The following is a 21,096-nucleotide window of genomic DNA, read 5'->3' as shown; positions in this document are numbered from 1 at the left end:
TGCTGTGAATATTGGCAATCTGAAGCACAGAATTTTGGAAGAACTCAGCAGATCTAGCATCATCTGTGGAGAGAGAAAGAATTAACATTTGGAGACCTGTATGACTCTTCTTCAGAACCATTCTGATGATGAACTTACTAGATTTGAAATGTTAACTGTTTTTCTCTTCATTGGTATCACACAGAGGGAAAAAAGCTGAATACCCATCCTTTTTGAAATCTCTCTGGGTTACTTCTAACTTTTTTCTCTTTACTAGGAGTTGTGGAAATTTCAGTTGTGAAAGTTGTAAAATTTTCTCAATCACAAATGCCAAACTAATTAGCCTGTATTTACACAGTTTAGCTCCATTTTCCTTTTTGACCAATTTGCCATCTTCTGGTGTTAGTCCAACCTCTGCGAATTCTTGAAATCTAATTTCTTATTGCTTTCGTCGATTTCTTCACTCTCTGCTAGGCCATTGAGCAGTGGGACTTAATTTTGTCTCATCTGTTGTCTTTAAGTCACTTTGTAAAATACGGGAGAGTAAATTAAAGGCCAATGACTAAACTTAGCTGTAGAATCCAAACATTTTTATTTAGGTATTGTAGGTATTTTTAAAAATAAAACCTACTGTTGTCCAAAAGCCCAGTGAAGCTTTTTTGTAACCTTGCCTCAGCTGACTTGTCCCTCATCTTTCCGAAGTATATCATAATCCTAACCTTGTTCTTTTTGGTTTTTCTAATAAGATTTTCCCTCATCAGTTGAATATAGTGCCTTGCATTTTAGTCCATATGTTGCTTAACTATATTTGGCACGTTTACCTAATTTATTTAATTACTCAAATTACATTGAGCAAAGTCTCCATCCTTGAGAGGTCTAACCACCTGCCTAAAGGAGTCTTTGCACACTTCTAGGAATTGTGTTCTCTCTTTCCTATTGATTGATACAGAGACAGAATCAAGAAGTGGATAAATAACATTCACAAAACAAATTTGTTGTTCCCACTCTCGTCTTGAATCTGTGATGGCTGCAGTACATTCTGAGGTGGCCTTTCTTTCTTTATAAGTCTACACAATTGGTGTCAGATGATTCTATGCCTGTGGTGACTGAATCCTATTCTTGTCTAAATCCCCAGGTGGGCACTTTTGAAGATAGCAGTAAGGAGAATAAAAATTAGCAGACTTTTTAATTCATACTTTTTCGCCAAGTATGCCAAGGCTAATTGTGCCAGCTGAGACTGATGCAGAATCAGGTGATCAGACATTGAATTGGAAGCATTCCTGTTCTGTTCAGCTTGACACATCTCTTGTTTGTAATTGAGGAATTAACGCATCGGGAGAATTATGCTGAATGTTCGTTTCACCTATACACTTAAATCTTGGCTCTATTTTAAATTCTAGAACAAATTGTTTTGCTCAACCAATATATTACAGCTGGGAACTTCTTTCTTTTTGTACTAGTACCTGGTTTATGTCCCAAGGTTACAGAAGTATCTGACATTGCCTACTGCTGTCATACATGGCAAGTTCAAAAGGCACAAGCCATAGTCAGATCTGCCCGCCCATCTCGTTCTTGCAGCAAGATGATTTCCAGACTTGTACATGCACCCGTTTGAAACTCACGGGTATTGACCACTTTGCTGAGGTCAACAATGTGTCTACTGTAAATCTGTAAAAGAGAAAGAAAATATTTAATTCACAGTAGGTTAGTTAACATTAAAATACAGATTAATTCTTGGAGCCAGATTTGAAAGATCAGTACTTCCCCTCTGTTGAAAAAAAGTGCAGAATATAACAATGTCTCTTTAGCCTCCGGGTCAAGTATAAGCACTTTGTGTTCAGGTCACTGATAGCAGAATAAATAGCTGCCTTGCAAGCCATTTATGCAGCATGAGGATTACTTAAGTAATGTTTCTGGTCAGCTGCTGATTCTTGGAGCTGTTGTTAATGATCCATTGGCAGTGTAGGTATACTAGGAATATATTTAGGACTGAGAAGGAGAAATTTCTTCCCTAAACGGGTTGTCAGTTTTTAGAATTCTCTATCACAGAGGGCTGTGGAAGTGCCATCATCGGATATGTTTAAAGCTGAGATAGATTTTTGGTGTTCTGGGGAGTCGGTGAAAAAATGGAGTTGAGGCCCAAGATTAGCCATGATCATGATGGTAGAGTGAGCTCAGAGGGCCATCTGATCTACTTTTGTTGGCATTTCTTATGTTCTAATGAGTTTGCAAATTCCATGGTAGAGGCTGCAGAGCAATGTGCAAACTTAGTTTTGCTTGTGTTCCTGCGCTAGAAAATATTACTGTAAATAAAATCTCATGGTAAATTTTTCCCTTGGTTATCGTTCACAGTACACTCATTGGTTTCTGAATTGGCCAGCTTGTTTTATTGAAACACCTGATGGTGAAATGTAATGAGTGGTATGCCACAGGGATTCAATAGGTGCTTTTTCAGTTCATAATCATGACTTTGATGAAAGAACCAAAGACCTGGTTAAATCTACAGATGACACATTAGGGTCAAGAGTGTAGTGCTGGGACCCTGGTGCTGTGAGGCAGCAGTGCTAATCATGGAGCCACCGTGCCACCCCAGTTTAATCAAGAATCGAACTACGAAACCCTGGCACTATGAAGTGGCAGTGCTAACCACTGAGCCACCATATCGCTTTGAAATACATATGTATTTTCTGTAGACCTGAATCTTTGTACAAGTAATTCTAAGGTCTAAAAATTTTAAAATGCCCAGCAAGCTCACCAACATTTGAAAAAAATCAGTTAATGATCTGTGTCTGATCCCTTATCAGAATTCTGATTTGATAAGGAGAACCACTTAATTTTTTTTTAAAATTCTAATTTGACCTGTTGCTTTCTAGTATTTAAAATCAAACTTGAATACGACTTATCTCTTTGTTATATTTTTTTCAGTACAACACAGCAGCTAAAAGGGTTAAATTGTGAAAGGTTATATAGACTGGGCTTGCATTCAAAAATGTAGAGATTAAACGATGACCTAATAGAAATATTTAATATGACCTTAAAGCTTTGAAAGCATAGAAATTATTTGCTCTGGGAGAGTTCAGAACAAAGCACCACAACTGGGCCACAGAGGTGAAGAACAAATTTCTTCTCACACGGGATAAAAGAAACTGGAAAACTCTTTCTTCTGATTAAACTTCAGTCTGTTTCACCTAATGGGTTTGAATCAAGAATTGTAGTTATTTTCAGTGAATTTTACTTCCTGTAAAAAATTTTATTCTTTTGGTAATCCTGTGTATCCTTGCATAAACAGTCTCTCATTTCTCCACGAAAACTGTTCCTGCAGTTTTAAGACTGGTTTTGGATTAACTGCACTGAAAGCACTTGTTTACATTCTTAATGTTCAGAGTACAATTTGATTATCGAACATGTTTCCTTTCCTGGTGATGTAGATTCAGTGCTCCAAATGGCCAAACTTTATTTAGGAGCCTAGATAGCAGGTCTGTAAACTGTTCAACCACGCTGCAGCTGATTCTGCAACTATCAACATGTACAAACTTTATGTTTAGAATTTTCATAAAACAATCCAAAAGCACTCTCTCTGGTACTGTGGGTTGAGGATCACTAACTTGATGTACGTATTCTTTTTTTTTAAAATTCATTTGTGGGTTGAGGGTGTCACTGGCTAGGCCAGCATTTATTGCCCATTGCAAATTGCCCAGAGAACAGTTAAGAGTCAGCCACATTGCTGTGGGTTTGGAGTCACATGTAGGCCAGACCAGGTAAGGATGGCAGTTTCCTTCCCTAAAGGACATTAGTGAATCAGATGGGTTTTTTCCTGACAATCAGCAATGGTTTCATGATTATTAGAAGTCTTAATTGCAGATTTTTTAATTGAATTCAAATTCCACTATCTGCCGTGGTGGGATTCAAATCAGAGTTCCCAGAACATTACCTTGATCTCTGGATGAACAGCTCAGCGATAATACCACTAGTCCATTGCCTGCCCTTTAGCTCAACTTTATGGAGATGAATTAATCAACTGTATGTTCTTGGGAACCTTTGTTATTTTACCCCCAAAAGTGAAGAAATAATTTCCTTAAGGCGCTACTATTAGAAGTAGCTTTTGGAATTAGTTGCAGACAAACATGCCTCTCAATTACTACAGACAATAGTGCAAAGTTGCTAGAAAATCTTGGTTACAGTGGTGTTGATTTGAGGGGTAAATTTTGGCTTAATCACAAGGGAAACCATCCTGTTTGTCGTTAAGTGGTACTATGGGATTGCTTGCATTCACCCTTGAGCAGATACTGGCATCCGTTTAATTTTATAAAAGATGGCACCTCGAGAGTGCAGCACTTCATTTACTGCACTGGAATAGCTCAGGTCTTTGGAATGGGACTTCAACCTGTGATCTTATTAGCTTGTTTTAAATCACTGCTTGTGTAGATGCTCAAAAGAAATAACTGAATTTTTTTCTAACAGTATTGTCATCGCTGATCTTGCATGAATAGCTAAAGTCCAACAACTAAGCTCTTGCTATTTATTTTATTCACAATACACATGCTGAGCAGCTGGCACGTGAGATACTCTTAGTTTTTTTTCCCTGGGAATAAACAAGAATATGGACTATAGAAATAAATACAATGTACTTGAAATATTCAAGTCTGGTAGCATCTGTGGAAAATAAAACAGATTTAATGTTTTAAGTCCAATATGACTCTTCAGAACAGAATATGAATTGCAAGAATGTTAATTTTGGTGTATGTGAATTGTTCATGTTTTGACATATCTTTTGTGGATAGGTGGCTATGATGGACAAGATTTCCTCAGTAGTGTGGAGTGCTTTGATCCAGACACTGGTCAATGGACAGAAGTGACCCAGATGACCTCTGGCAGGAGTGGCGTTGGTGTGGCTGTGACAATGGAACCGTGCAATTTGGTTCGGCGCTAACGTTCCCAATCTCCAGATCAACCTCCAATCTTAACAGTTCTCCTGGATTTTACAGTGCAGTTTTTGACAGACTGTACTGGCATTTGCTGTAAATCCCTATTTCACCTATGCAGTCAAATCACATGAGCAGTTTTAAAAAAAATTTTGCACTTCGTTTTGCCATAAATCAGAAAATTTTGTATGAACTCCCTTAATTTGACATTTAGTAACTGATGAACATAAATTCTGAATCTCTCAACCAGTCCAATTAGAGTGCTTAATGAATACTTGTTAGATATTCACAGGTGGGTTTGTGTTGCAGAGCTTGTCTTGCTCACCAATCTGAAATCTACAGTGTTTATCACCTATTCCCAAAGACAATTTCCATGTTCTAATGAGGATGGCATCTTGTAACAATATGCTAATTACCTAAATTAATTAACTTTGATATTTGTAATTACCCACTTCTTGAACAGCATGCACTAAATAACCGTAATAGATGAGCATATGGTAGTAAATTGGAGCACAAGTCTCTGTTCCATGTGAGAGTGCAGAATCCAGGTCGGATTACATTAGCTACACAGTTAGAGGAGGGGCAGGGGGATGGGCACAGGAAGGAACATCCATTTAAAAGATTTTCTCCTTTTGCTCACCACATCTGGTTTCTCTTGTGCTCTGTACTGAGAAGGGGCTGTATGGAATTTAACTGTGTCAGTTTGCCGGTGCCATAACAGATTATTTTGCACTAGTATTTGTGTAAAAATTTCCAAAAGAAATAATTGAATCCATTCTAACACAATGAACATCAGTGACTTAATTTCTAAGACAGTATTTTTAATAAAATGTGTTCACTTTAATAAACATTGTATTTAATAAATATACTTATGGTCTTTTCCAATGGTTCACAGCATAGAATTTTCTTCGATTTCCCAGGGTTACTCCTATTTGGATTTTAATTACAACATAAAAGGCTATAGGTGAGCTCTTCAAGCATGTTGATTGCTAATTGCTGATTGTCCTTCCATCATCTTTATAGCAATCTCACACCCTCTATAGCTAATCCTCAGTTTTTCCTGTTGATCTGTTAATGTACCTTTTCAGACTGAGCTGAGAGGCGGTCTGTGTTTAGGCTGACTCTTAAATCAGCAACTCAATTCAGATGTGTTATTTTCCTCTTTATTTTTCATGGGATATAAGAGTCAGTGGCAAGATCGACGTTTGTTGTCCATCCCTAATTTCGCCGCCTTACTGAATCGCCTCCTCCCAGTTAGAAATCTACCATAACACTGTGGATCTGGAGTCATGTGGGCTAGATGAAATAAAGATGCCAGACTTCCTTACCTAAGGGATATTAGTGAACCAATTAGCTTCAGTAGTTCCATGGTCATAGTTACTGAGACTAGCTTTCAATTCCAGATGATATTAAGTTAGTTTAGTTTGAATTTAGTTTAAAGTGCAAAAGCAGAGGTAATGTTAAGTCTAAGCAAACTGGTAGTTATATGAATTTGTATGATCTAATTTCAGGCAGGCACAAAAGTTACTGAGATGATACAGAAGCAAACCACTAAGCCGTTGGCAAGAATAAGATGTCTCCGTTTTGAAGAAAGGGATACTTTACACTGGTTTACATTCTGGCTTACATAAGATCTGATAAAAATGCTCAAAAGTAGTTTTGAAAAGGTAAATAAAGAAAAAAGTGCATCTGCTGTTCAAAATTAACTGGAAAGAACATACTTAAAGCTGAAGACAACCAAACGGAGTGGTTAGTAGAGTTTTTCAATGGCGGATTGTTTGGTTTATTTCAAACCCAACCAGAAACAACAGTGGAAGAAAATGCCATTACAGCATCTTTTTAAAAGCAAAAATTTTGTTTGCAAATGAAAGGGGATGGGTCTATATGGACAGTACTTAGGGAACTAGCCAAGTGTCACTGTGATAGAACATAGAACAATACAGCACAGAACAAGCCATTCGGCCCACGATGTTGTGCCGAACATTTGTCCGAGCTTAAGCACCCATCCATGTACCTATCCAATTGCCACTTAAAGGTCGCCAATGATTCTGACTCTGTCACTCCCACAGGCAGCACATTCCATGCCCCCACCACTCTCTGGGTAAAGAACCTACCCCTGACATCCCCCCCTATACCTTCCACCCTTCACCTTAAATTTATGTCCCCTTGTAACACTCTGTTGTACCTGGGGAAAAAGTTTCTGACTGCCTACTCTATCTATTCCTCTGATCATTTTATAAACCTCTAGCAAGTCACCCCTCATCCTTCGTCATTCCAATGAGAAAAGGCCTAGCACACTCAACCTATCCTCGTATGACCTATTCTCCATTCATTGCTTTCCCTTAACCACTTTTTCATTTGCTTCCTTATCCCAATTACTTCCTCCTTATGACTGCAATTCCAGTTTTTGTGTACCCTGTGAGTAGTGATTTCCCCATCAGATGGGTATTGGCACGACTACTTTCAATCATTTCTCTTTACCTTGCTCCTTTAATATTTGTGACCTTGGGTTAATATAAAATAGACCATGTGGCCTTCAAGCCTACTGTTATTCTTCCTCTCTTGTTATTCCCTGTTTATTCTTAGTTCACTAATCTCGATCAGTTACCTTTTTCCTCCAGTGATCTCAAGTGAAGGGGCTGTAATTTGCAGTTGTTTTTAATGTAGCTCTGGTCTTTTTAGCAACCTGAGCATTGCACAGAGTCGGAGCCTGGCTACAATGGATTTGGTTGGGAGGGATGGATTAGAGATACTGTTTGTACTTGCTTGTAATCAAATGATCAATCTTGGAAATATATTTTTTCATTACATAGAATTGGTAGTGTTCCTGCAGTCAAATACCTGCTGTCACTTACCAAAAGAAAGAAAATATGAACAATGGCCGCAATGGGGATACTGCTAGGTGCCTGGAATTATAACCCCGACAAGGCTGTTCTCTTTCAAAAGAGGGAAAGGAATGTGGAACTATTGGAGAAAGGGTAAAGCAGTGCATAACCTTGAGTGATGCATTTTACATTCATCCTGTTAAATAAAATCTATATGGGTTAATTTGCACTGCAAAAATCAGTCAAAAGATATCAAATGTAAATCGTACCACAAACAGTAACAATCTGATCAAAATAAATCAAGTTAGAGACTTTTAAGTAAGAGGCAGTTATTGCTTTTTAGTGTTTTCTTTTACTAGAATCTGTGTAGAGCCCTGTTTTGGTGCTCCTGAGGTATTCAATTGAGCATTTTGTTGTTGACCTATTCTCCAATTTTATGACCTGTTGCCCATGAAGGAATGTAAAATGTATCCTGCTGGCTCAACTGAAATTGAGAAAGGCACTGCAGGATAATGTAAAGCATACCATTATAATATCGGTGGATATGTTTATGACTCTCCAATTAGTGGGAATGTAGGGAACTTAAGAGTTTGCCCGTGTGATGATTCACTTAAGGTTAAATGGAAAACTTTTATCACATTCAGAATTTTTAACTTCAGGTTATCTTCAATTTACTTTCTACTCAGTATATTACAATCTAATAAGTCTTAATTTATAGATGGCCATAACTAGTCAATCTACAGAATAAAGGATTCTCAAATACATCCTTGGATAAGTGCAGCATTTAAATACATTGGACTGGGAAGTGAAGGATTCTTGTTTGAATCTTCCCTTCTTTCACATTTGGACACAATTCATTCAGCCAAATAGTCATGGCTACAAGTACTAGACTTTGTTCCTCCAGTAAATGCAGGTCCAAACATCATAGCAGCTACATAGGTTGCTCAGACTACCTTGTTTTTGACTAGGTTCCAATCAACTGAGGTTGAAGAAAATTATTTGTAATAATTAGTACTTAAGATAAATTTGGTTTCAATTTTTTTTTAGTTGATTTGATTTATTGTTGTCACAGATACTGAGATATAGTGAAAAATATTGTTTTGTCTGCTATTCAAACAGATCATACCTTACATAAGTACATCAGGGTAGTAGAACAGAATGCAACATATAGTGTTACAACTATCAAGAAGGTGCAGAGAAAGATCAACTCTAATGTATGAGAGGTCCGTTCATCAGTCTGACAACAGCGAGGAAGAAGCTGTTCTTAAATCTCAATGTATTTTCAAACTTTTCTATTTTCTGCCCAGTTGAAGAGAGTATAACTAGGGTGAGAAGGGTCTTTGATTATGTTAATTGCTTTCCAAAGGCAGCAGGAAATGTAGACGGGGTCAGTAGAAGGCTGGATTTCGTGAAGGATGGGGCTGAGTTCACAACTCTGAAATTTCTTTCAGTCTTGGGCAGAGTAGTTGGCATATGTGATGCATCCGGATAGGATGCTGTGTATGGAGCATAAATAAAAATTGGTAATAGTCATTGTGGACATGTCGAATTTCCTTATCCTTCTGAGGAAGTAGAGACACTGCTATGCTTTCTTGACTGTAGCATCGGCCCAGATGGACCAAGACAGATTGTTGCTAAAAATGTGTTGCTGGAAAAACGCAGCAGGTCAGGCAGCATCCAAGGAGAAGGAGAATCGATGTTTCGGGCATGAGCCTTTCTTTTCCTGCTCCTTGGATGCTGCCTGACCTGCGCTTTTCCAGCAACACATTTTCAGCTCTGATCTCCAGCATCTGCAGTCTTCACTTTCTCCAAGACAGATTGTTGGTGATATTTACTCCTCAGAACTTGACGCTCCTAACCATCTCCACCCCAGCACCATTGTTACAGACAGGAGTGTGTCCTCCATTCTGCTATCTGAGGTCAAGGACCAGCTCCTTCATTTTGCTGACGTGAAGGGAGAGATTATTGTCTTTACACCATGCCACTAGGCTGTCTATCTCTTGCCTGTACTCTGCCTCGTCATTGTTTGAGATCTGACCCACTACAGTGGTGTCATCAGCAAAAAGGTAAATGTTAACATCCCTCAAACTGAAACATTTAAAACAAAATGCTAAACTCAGTAACAAAAAATTGTAATTCTGAACCTTAGAAGTAACTTGCATTTATGTAACACCATTTACATCCTCAAGACTTGTCAGAGTACTTCAATCCTAATGCATTGATGGTGATTATACAAATGAAAATGAAATAAAAATCTGTTAAGGAATAAAGTTTGAGCAGGATATCAGAAAATGTTATGTTCTTCAACAATTAGTGCCATAGAATCATTTACGTAAAATGACAAAAAAGACCTTGGTTAAGCATTGAATTCAAAATATTGTATCTATGTAATTGTACAGCATTCTGAGTATTATAAGTGATCTGTCAGCCTAGATGTGTTTAATTAATGAATTGAGATTGCTGTCACCAAGCAAAGCACAAACGTTCTAAGAAACTACTCAGTGAGCCTGTGACTCACACTAAGACCCACTACTTCACTTTTTCTATGTCGTAGAACATGATGGGGAGCACAAGAGTTTAACAAAAGAGAGGAACTGAAGCAAATCTGTATGAGTAGGGAAATAATGCAGGAGAAATTGATGGGATTGAGGGCCGACAAATCCCCATGACCTGATAATCTACATCCCAGCGTACTTAAAGAAGTGAACCTAGAAATAATGGATGCATTGGTGGTATCTAGGATTCCTTAGTCTCTGGATCAGTTCCTACGGATTGGAAGGTAGCTAACGTCTTCCCACTATTTAAAAAGGGAGACAGAGTAAACAGGGATCAAAGACCAGTGAGTCTGATGTTGGTACTGGGGAAGATGCTAGAGTCCATTATGAAACATTTTAGAGTTCAGCACTTAGATAACAGTGATAGAATCAGACACCGTATGGATGCACAAAATGAATAATCATACTTGACAAATCTAGAATTCTTCAAGGGTGTAACTAGTACAATTATTCAGGAGGAGCCAGTGAATGTGGTTTAATTGGACTTCCAGAAGACTTCCAAATAAGAGATTAATGTGTAAAATTAAAGCATATACGATTGGGGGTAGTGTATTGGAATGAATAGAAAATTGGTTTGCAGACAGGAAACAAAGAGTAGAAATAAATGGGTCTATTTTTTCTGAATGGCAGTAGTGACAAGTGGGCTTCCACAGGGAAGAATACCCCAGCTATTGATAATGTATGTTAATGATTTAGATGAGGTAACTAAATGTAATATCTCCAAATTTGCAAATAACACAAAGCTGGGTGTAAGGGTGAGCTATGAGGAGGATGCAGAGATGTTGCAGTATGATTTGGACTGGCTGAGTGGGCAAATGCATAGCAGATTCAGTATAATGTATTCAGATCTGTGATTATCTGCTTTGATAGCAAAAACAGGAAGAGATTATGCTCTGGCTGTAAATTGAGAGGGGGGAATGTTCAACAAGTCCTGGGTGTCCGCATACACCAGTCACTGAAAGTAAGCATGCAGGTTTAACACACAATAAAGTTTGCCTTCATAGTGAGGGGATTTGACTACAGGGACAAAGGTGTCTTGCTGACATTATATAGGGCAATGGAGAGGCCACACCTGAAATATGGTGTGCCGTTTGGGTCTCCTTATCTGAGGAAGCATGCTCTTGCTATAGAGATAATGCAGCGAAGTTTTACCAAATTGATTCCTGACATATGAGGAGAGATTGAATCAGTTGGATTGTATTCGCAGGAGTTTAGAAGAGTGATGGGGAATCTCCTAGAAAGCTATAAAATTCTTAACAGGACTAGACAGGTTAGATGCAGGAGGGATATTCTCCATGGTGGAGGAATCGAGAACCAGGGCTCATATTTTAAGAATAAGAGGTAAAACCTTCAGGACTGAAATGAGGAGAAATTGTTTCACTCAAAGTGGTGAATCTGTAGAATTCACTACCATTGAAAGTGGTTGAACTCACTATCACAGAAACATTGTGTTTTCAAGAAGGATGTAGATTTTGCTCTTGTGGCACAAGGGATCACTGGATATAGGGGTGTGGGCAGGGTTAAGGTACTGAGCTCTATGATCAGCCATCATCATATCAAATGGTGAAGCAGACTCAAGGGGTCAAATGGTCTAGTCCTGCTCCTACCTTTTATGTTTCTAAGTTTAGTGTTAATCCTTCAATAATCATCCATGGATCATTGGTAACACTCATACCTCTGAGATAGAATTCAAGACCTCATCCAGAAATCTGAGCACACAAACCAAACCGACACTCCCACTTTCATAGTGATGCAGTGTTGCATTGCTGGAGATACCATCAGTCAAAGAAACATTAAAGTTGGGTCCGGTTTGTTATCTTGAAGCAGGTGTGAAAGATCCCTTATATTTTAAAGAAGAACAAGGGGAGAACTGTCCCTGAGCCCTGACCAATATCTATCCCTCAGCCAAACTTACTGAATGAGAGTAATCATTTCTGTTGGATCTTCTTGTGCTCCTTGTACCACCATAGCAACAATTCTTCAAATGTGCTTTATTACAAATAAAATATTTTATGACCTCCTCAGCTCGTAAAGGTAATGTATAAATTCAAATTATCACTTTCTTACTAAAAGGTTACATTACTGCTTCCAGGAATGAAAAGTCTGGTTGATTGGCAAAAAGGAGTACGTGAAAAAAGATTAAGTGAGTAGCTAAGGCTTGTAATACACTGTCTGAGAGTTGGTGGAGGCATTTAAAAGGGAATTACTGAAGACCGTTACTTGAAAATGAACAATTTGCAGGGTTATGGGGAATATGGCACAAAGAGAAATGCTCATTTAGAGACCTGGTGCAGACACTGTAGTTGGAATGATCTCCTTCAGAGCTGTATCAATTTGGAATTTTTTCCCCCAAAGCTGTTGAAGCCAATTGAATGGGGTCAAATGTAGCCTTACTCTATAAATTTGAGTATCAAACTTATTGATGAAAGGTCAACATTGCACTCACTCATACTGGAGTCTCTAGTTCCAAGGTAAAACTTTAACAGAGGTTTTTCATTTCTTCAAATTCTCCATGGTTTGTGCCTGAAATTTCTCAGGGTCATCACGCTCAAAAAGTATTCAGATCTCCGAGATCTTATCATTAAAGTTATAGCATTTTGTACAATCCATCTGAGGGTCAGCTGAGAGCAACCTATTACCCAACTGATTGTATCAGCACAAGAAGCTTTCAATAGCTGAGAGCTGCCAGAACATTAACTCTCTTCCAAACTATACCTGCCTTAAATTCCACACGACCGGTTCTGTTGTTTCTGAATCTGCCTGTTATATATAATTCTCATTACCTGTTTGTAGTAATTAATTTGGAATAAGTTTATTTTGATTGAGACAAAAAATTCATGTCAACATTTTCTATATTGCTTCAGAAAATAAAAAGCAATATTTTTGTGGAAGGCCTCAATCTTTACTTCAAAGAGAGATATAGCTACACTAGGGATTGCTGTTTGTGCTCCTTTGAATGCGGAGCTAAAGAAACTGTGAATTGAACATGTACCAGATAATAATCTGACCAATCTATGTGTTAAAACTGCACACCTGGGGATACTAGAAAGCAGTCAGATGTTGGCCACAGAGATTGTACAGCCTTGTAAAAATCCTTCCCATTGATATAATCCAATCTAGACGATGTGTAGATTGGTTGAATCATTAACCTCAGATGGTTCCACTCACTCACTCCTTCGCTCCACAAACAATGGGACTTTCATTGCTCTCTCTGCTCTATGATACAATAATCCTCTTTGGATTTTTTTTTTCACAACATTTAAAGATAAGTGAGTTTTGAAACGATTTGTAGCTCAGGTTGGGGTTCTGCATGTGAGTTTGCTCGCTGAGCTGGAAGGTTTGGTTTCATCACCATGAAAGGTAACATCATCAGTGAGCCTCCAGTGAAGCGCTGGGGTTATGTCCCACTTTGTATTTGTGTGTTTAGGTTTTGTTGGGTTGAATGTGTCGTTTCCAGTTCTTTTTCTCCGAGGATGGTAGATAGGGTCCAAATCGATGTGTTTGTTGATAGAGTTCTGGTTGGAATGGCATGTTTCTAGGAATTCATGTTTATGTCTGTTTGGCTTGTCCTAAGATAGATGTGTTGTCCCAGTCAAAGTGGTGTCCTTTCTCATCTGTATGTAAAGATACTAGTGATAGTGGGTCATGTCTTTTTGTGGCTAGTTGATGCTAATGTATCCTGGTGGCTAGTTTTCTGCCTGTTTGTCCAATGTAGTGTTTATTACAGTCCTTACAGGATATTTTGTAAATGACATTCATTTTGCTTGTTATCTGTATAGGGTCTTTTAAGTTTATTAGCTGCTATTTAAGTGTGTTGGTTGGTTTGTGGGCCACCATGATGCCAAGAGGTCTGAGTAGTCTGGCAGTCATTTCAGACAGACCATGAATGGACAGATACAGTACATCGAGGCATCGGCATTAGACAGTGGCAAACACAGAAAACGACAAAACTAGACCTACAGAAAAATCTAGACAAACTTACACTAAAGAACAACATAGACAATACAGAATCCTGGATCAAAGACTTATCAGACCGACCCCTAATAGACACTGAAAAAGCCGTCTTAGTAAGAGGATTAAATTACAACTCTAGAGACACAGACAAAGATTCCTCAGCAGCTTTAGAATGAACACTGAAAGACAATGAACTTAAAGAGGAAACCCAGCAAGCCATCAGGCAGACAGCTGCACCAACGTTAAGCAGGAAAAAGGAAGGAAACACACTCAATACCCAAGAAAGGATTTAGGATTATAATGTTTTTGTCTTCTCTATCTGCAGACAAAGGACATTAGACAGTCATTTCAAACAAAACAGACTACTACAAGAAAGTGAATGCACTGCTTTCAGAAACGACACTTACCAACAGGCCCGACCCCATAACTAGAGAACTGAATCACAACCTTACTCAAAATAAACTTCAGAAATCTGGAGAATTAAACAAGCCAGACTTTCAAAAAATGAAACCAGATGGATCCAATACATCATGCTTCTACAAACTACCCAAAATTCACAAACCAGCAGCCCCCTCAGATTCATAGCCTCTCCACCTGGAACACCAAGGTACAGACTAGCCAAGGAACTCCACAAAAGACTAAAACACTTAGTGGAGGACTCTCTCCACTCCATCCACTTCACTCAAGAATTCCTGTACCCCATCAAAACCAGCAAAATAGAAGAGGATGAAATAATGGTCTCCTTTGACATAACAGCCCTGATCACATCCATCAACATCAACCTGGCTAAAGAAACACTGACTACACTATTGGAAGAACCAAAGTCACAAAAACCAGGCACTACCAACTTCATCAACAAAGACAACATCGTCAAGCTATGCCTCATCACCCACTTCACTTTCAATAGTAAGGCCAACAAGCAAATCAACAGAACACCAGTGGGATCTCCGATATCAGGGTTCTGAGCAGAAGCAGTAACATAGCAACTTGAACAAACAGCCCAAACTTTGGGTCCACTACATGGATGACACTTTTGTCATCACTAAATGAAACAAATTAGAGGAAACCTTCAAGATCATCAATAATATCCTTATGGTATAAAATTCATGAAAGAGGAGGAAAACAATAGATGGCACAGCAGAGCAACCAGTCAATGGGGAACTTCAGACCAGTGTATACAGGGAAACAACACATACGGACCAAATACTTAACTACAGAAGCAATCATCCCAATATTCACAAATGAAGCTGCTTTCGGGCACTATTTCAATGAGCTACCACACACTGCAGCACTGAGGAACTATGAAGAGCTGAGAAAAATCACCTATATGGCGTATTCAAGAAGGATCAGTACCCTTTAGGGTGTAGGTTTGCTCGCTGAGCTGTAGGTTTGATATCCAGACGTTTCATTACCTAGCTAGGTAACATCATCAGTGGCGACCTCCAAGTGAAGTGAAGCTGTTGTCTCCTGCTTTTTATTTATATGTTTGTCCTGAATAGGGTTCCTGGGGCTTGTGGTGATGTCATTTCCTGTTTGTTTTCTGAGGGGTTGATAGATGGTATCTAGATCTGTGTGTTTGTTTATGGCATTGTGGTTGGAGTGCCAGGCCTCTAGGAATTCTCTGGCATGTCTTTGCTTAGCCTGTCCCAGGATAGATGTGTTGTCCCAGTCGAAATGGTGGTTTTTTTCATCCACGTGTAGGGCTACGAGGGAAGAGAGGGTCGTGTCTTTTTGTGGCTAGCTGGTGTTCATGTATCCTTGGTGGCTAACTTTCTTCCTGTTTGTCCTACGTAGTGTTTGTGGCAGTCCTTGCATGGAATTTTGTAGACGATGTTGGTTTTGTCCATGTGTTGTACTGGGTCTTTTAAGTTTGCTAGTTTTTGTTTGAGAGTGTTGGTGGGTTTGTGTGCTACTAGGATTCCGAAGGGTCTTTGTAGTCTGGCTGTCGTTTCTGAAAATACAGTCCGCAGATTCCTCAAGAACAAACCACGACAAGCAGACCAAACACAGCCAGAAACCCTAACGACCTTACCATACATCAAAGAAGTTTCAGAAATGACAGCCAGACTACTAAGACCCCTCTGAATCCTAGTAGCACACAAACCCACCAACACTCTCAAACAAAAGCTAATAAACTTAAAAGACCCAGTACAACCCATGGACAAAACCAACGTCGTTTACAAAATTCCATGCAAGGACTGCCACAAACACACTGTATGACAAACAGGAAGAAAGTTAGCCACCAGGATACACGAACACCAGCTAGCCACAAAAAGACACGACCCTCTCTCCCTCGTAGCCCTACACACGGATGAAAAAAACCACCATTTCGACTGGGACAACACATCTATCCTAGGACAGGCTAAGCAAAGACATGCCAGAGAATTCCTAAAGGCCTGGCACTCCAACCACAACGCCATAAACAAACACATAGATGGTATCTAGATCTATCAACCCCTCAGAAAACAAACAGGAAATGACATCACCACAAACCCCAGGAACCCCATCCAGGACAAACATATAAATAGAAAGCAGGAGACAACAGCTTCGCTTCACTTGGAGGTCGCCACTGATGATGTTACCTAGCCAGGTAATGAAACGTCTGAATATCAAACTTACAGCTCAGCGAGCAAACCTACACCCTAAACCTCAAACTGAGCTACAAACCTTCATAAACCTTGCAATGAGTACCGTATAAACACAGTCAGCCGATTTCTCAGCAACAAACACAAACAAGCAGACAAAATGTGTCCAGAAACCCAAGCCACTTTATCCTACATCAAAGACATCTCTGAAAGGATTGCCAGACTATTCAGACCTCTTGGCATCAACCAACCAATGCACTTAAACAGCAGCTAATAAACTTAAAAGACCCTATACAGACCACAAGCAAAATGAATGTCATTTACAAAATACCCTGCAAGGACTGTAATAAACACTACATTGGGCAAACAGGCAGAAAACTAGCTACCAGGAGACATAAACATCAAATAACCACAAAAAGACATGACCCACTATCACTAGTATCTTTACATACAGGCGAGGAAGGACACCACTTTGACTGGGACAGCACATCTATTCTAGGACAAGCCATAGTGAGACACACACGTAAATTCCTAAGAGCATGGCATTCCAACCAGAACTCTATCAACAAACACGTCGATTTGGACCTATCTACCATTGTCTAAGAATAAGAACCAGAAATGACATCATCAACCCAAAAAATCCCAATTGCTCTTAATTTTGTTTAAATTCTAAGGTGAGATTGCCAAATTAGGTGCACTTTTGTCCTCTTGGCCTATTTTGTCTGAGCAATAAAATTAAAACTGTCCAAACTCAGTTTATGTTGGTTCCAGAGATGAAAGGCCAGTATTTAACTAACTATTACTAGCAAGTTCCCCTGTTGATGTATTGCTTGGATGGAAGGAAAGATTGCACAATGAATTTATGGGTACAAAGATTTTTCCAAATAACAAAGAATTGAAGAACTGAGAAAAATGAGCTTCCCTTATATTTTTGTCAATAGCTCAGTAAATTATATGATGGATAGTCTGTTCATAAGAAATATAAATTAGGAAGACACCAGTTTGTTGATGAGCACCAGAATGGTAGCAGAAAAGTTATAATTGCCTCAGTGCCACGTGGGTTAAGAAACAAAGAATGTGTATCTGGAGTTCACATGAGGATAGGATTTTGATCCTTTTGCATTGTACCTACTTCAGTTTGGATTCAGATCAGCTAAGTCAGCACTGACAACTTTAATGATGATGTTCTCTACACACAAAGATCATAAATACTTTTACTCACTATGCCTTTGGGAAAGCCCCAAATAATATTTATAATTTATTTAAGTTTGTGTTGTCAGAATTTTTTTCCCTACTTTGTGAGGTATGCTATAACTGAAATCTCACCTTTTCTCAGCACCTTAAAGAATGATACCTTTTGAATGTCAAGCAATTTTTTTTTTATTGAGTGCCAAATACTAAATCACATTCACAAGGAAAAGAAAGTTCTGTAGCACATGATTTCATTTTAAAATCAGTGCTAAGTTTATGCTTCATCTTAATTTTCAAGGACCGACCTTGAATTGCAAAACTCATTTAGTCTTATTAAATCTGAGGTCAAGTTCATTGAAGTCTGAGGACATGTTCACTGGTCTGGAATTCCCAAAATCTTTCATAATTGGTGCCACGTTAACTGGTAAACACATTAACCAAGCGCAGGCAGGTGGGATCAGTTTAGTTTTGGGTTATGATTAGCATGGACAGGTTGGACTGAAGGGTCAGTTTCCATGACATTTGACTCTATAACTGCTTTTCATTTATCTTGGGTCTCTAAGGTTTTTTTTAATGTTGCCATTTAATTAATGTAAATACATTACTATTAATTAGAAACCTTTTCCTTCCAATTTCCTACCTCTTTTGAAGGTGCTGATTCATGCTATAGCATAGTTCTCAAGTACAAACTACTTACCAGTACATAATTCAAGTTACCGTTCTTCATATTGACATTAAATTGTAAATGGCATCACAGCACAACATAGACACATTGTCACCTGAACCACACAAACATTTCAATAAAACATTTAGAACAGTCATGATGAGACAAATGGTTTCCTTTGTGCTCTAACCATTCTATGCTGTTCTGCGATTCCCTGGATAGTACTCCAATTTAATTCCTCATCCTTACATTATGAACATATGAAAATGGAGCAAAAGTTGGTATACAGCTCACTATTCAATAAGATAATGTCTGAACATCTACGTCAGCTCCATTTTTCCACCAAATGCCAATATCTCTCGATTTCCTTAGTGCTCAAAAATCTGTTCATCTCACTCTGTAATACACTCGAAACACTCTCTGCTATCTGAGGTAACAAATTCCAAAGATTCTCAGCTCTGTGAGTGAAAACAAAAGTCTTATCTGAGTCCTACTGGCTGACTACTTGTCCTGAGATTATATCCCTTCGGTCTAAACTCCCCTGTCAAAGAGAATAGCTTCTTGTCATTTATCCTCTAAATATTCCATGTTTCAATTCTATTGCGCCTCTTTCTTCCAAACTCTAGAGAATACAATCTGTCTTCAAAGGGCAACTTTCTTATTTCAAAGTTAAAAATACTTTTTTTACTCTCCGAAAGATAGTGTGCTTCCAATTAAACCTATTGGACTATAACCTGGTGTTGTGTGATTTTTAACTTTGTACACCCCAGTCCAACACCGGCATCTCCAAATCACTCTTATTTCAGGAATCGATCTAGAAAGCTGTCCTCTATGAAGTGCTGGGACCAGATGCATTGCTTTTTGCTTCTGTAACTGGAAACATATAACTTAGCAAAAATTAATCTAGATCTATATTACTGACTCTGCTACATCATGGAATCATTTTGGAGACCTTACAAAGTGGCTCTATAAGGGCATTGAAATGATCAATTCACAGCTACAGATGTAATTCAATATTGTACGTTTTATTTGTACTAAGATGGAATTGGATTTAAGACATTTCTAATTTCACATTTCTAGAACAATTCAAACTCTGTGAGTGGAAGATATTTGCCCGATCAAGGATTAGATAACTGAAGAAAACTCTGTGATATCTTAAAGTCACCATACACTAGGAAATGGGAAGTCCATTGAATAATTTAAATATTTTGCAAACAAAAAGATTCCCATAGCTTAGATCATTAAAATGTTGCCTGGTTGGGTAAAGAATCATTTAGATCAGGAAGGACACAATCAATCCATTGTCTTTGCTGTGTTGACTGATCTCAGCTGCAGTGTGGGACTACAACTGCTTCCAAACTCTTCCAGACTGCTAAGACTAAGAAGAGATAAAATCTTTCAAGGATCACATGCCTGCACAAACTTGAAGAAATTGCTTCTGACAATGTAGAACTGTATGCCAGGACAAGACTCCAGTGTCTGGAAAGCTGGGATAAAAAAAAGAGGGAAATTGGAGAAGGAAAAAATCGTATTTGACCACAGATTTTCCCAGATCAAATCCTTGTCAGAAATTTTGCAGACAGACCCTCCAAGGATTCTTACTTACCTTGTAACTGATTGAAATTATTTCACAGTTCTTTTACTCTATTGTTGCTGAAATAAGCTTCATTGTCTGAATTCAGCAGGTAGAATTGGAATTGCTTTCTATAAAACACACCTTCAAAAAAGATATACGTGCCAAAACATGCAAACATACAATTTGTAATTCGAGGCTGCTTCCTGTAACTACTTGTTAGCCTAAATACAGTCTGTCATTATAAGATTTAGTTTCAGAACAATTAGGTTGTTTTGTCTGTATATGTAAAAAAATGAAAACACAGTTGGAAACAGATTGTACCTACAGCAACCAGCAATGGCTGCAGATTTCCTGAGGTAATACTCGTGATTATTCCCATAGATTAACTATAGGTTATACAAAACAATTACCAGGTTCTTTATAGCATTGCAACATTAACTATTCCTGTAGTATTATCTGCAAGTTTCCTATCTGCAAGTTTCCTGTGATCATTTCGAAAGCATTAACTGGAGATTGTGCAGACATTGAACACTGATGCTGCCTAAAATTTGTATGTAAAGTGAGCGGCAGCTTGTTGCCAAACAGATCAAATCTGTCGCATTAAATGTGGGTCAGCTCATTCCCAGAACATCAAATCAAAGTATTCGTGTAGCAATAATTTGATAGGACCTATAGCATTAAGTGGGGATTTTATCTGCAGTATTATTTGCTGCGGATAAAGTAGGGCCCTCCAGGAGTTGTCATTCACAATTGCCACCAGATGGCGCGTCGCGCACACTTCAAATGTATTTTTCGGACCTAGAGTTGCTGACCATATCGCGATGTGCAATACAGGTATTCACAAT

At 38.5% G+C, this 21,096-nt stretch overlaps 1 protein-coding gene across 3 annotated transcripts in view; it reads left to right on the top strand.

Annotated features, from left to right (window-relative positions):
* Window positions 1-5,769, top strand: part of LOC122554516 (kelch-like ECH-associated protein 1) — a 70,892-nt gene extending 65,123 nt beyond the window's left edge. For all 3 annotated transcript variants that reach the window (XM_043699655.2, XM_043699653.2, XM_087990777.1), the window contains exon 6: window positions 4,761-5,769. In XM_043699655.2, the coding sequence (XP_043555590.1) occupies window positions 4,761-4,909 (149 nt within the window). In that variant the 3' untranslated portion in view covers window positions 4,910-5,769. The remainder of the gene's footprint in view (window positions 1-4,760) is intronic.
* Window positions 5,770-21,096: the final 15,327 nt, after the last annotated feature.

This window comes from Chiloscyllium plagiosum, unplaced genomic scaffold, assembly GCF_037043375.1.
Source record: "Chiloscyllium plagiosum isolate Xiang-an unplaced genomic scaffold, Cpla_swu_hap1 HiC_scaffold_9, whole genome shotgun sequence".
NCBI classification, from domain to species: Eukaryota; Metazoa; Chordata; class Chondrichthyes; order Orectolobiformes; family Hemiscylliidae; genus Chiloscyllium; species Chiloscyllium plagiosum.
Note: the sequence above shows the minus strand (reverse complement) of the source record. Positions and strands in the feature narration are given on the sequence as shown.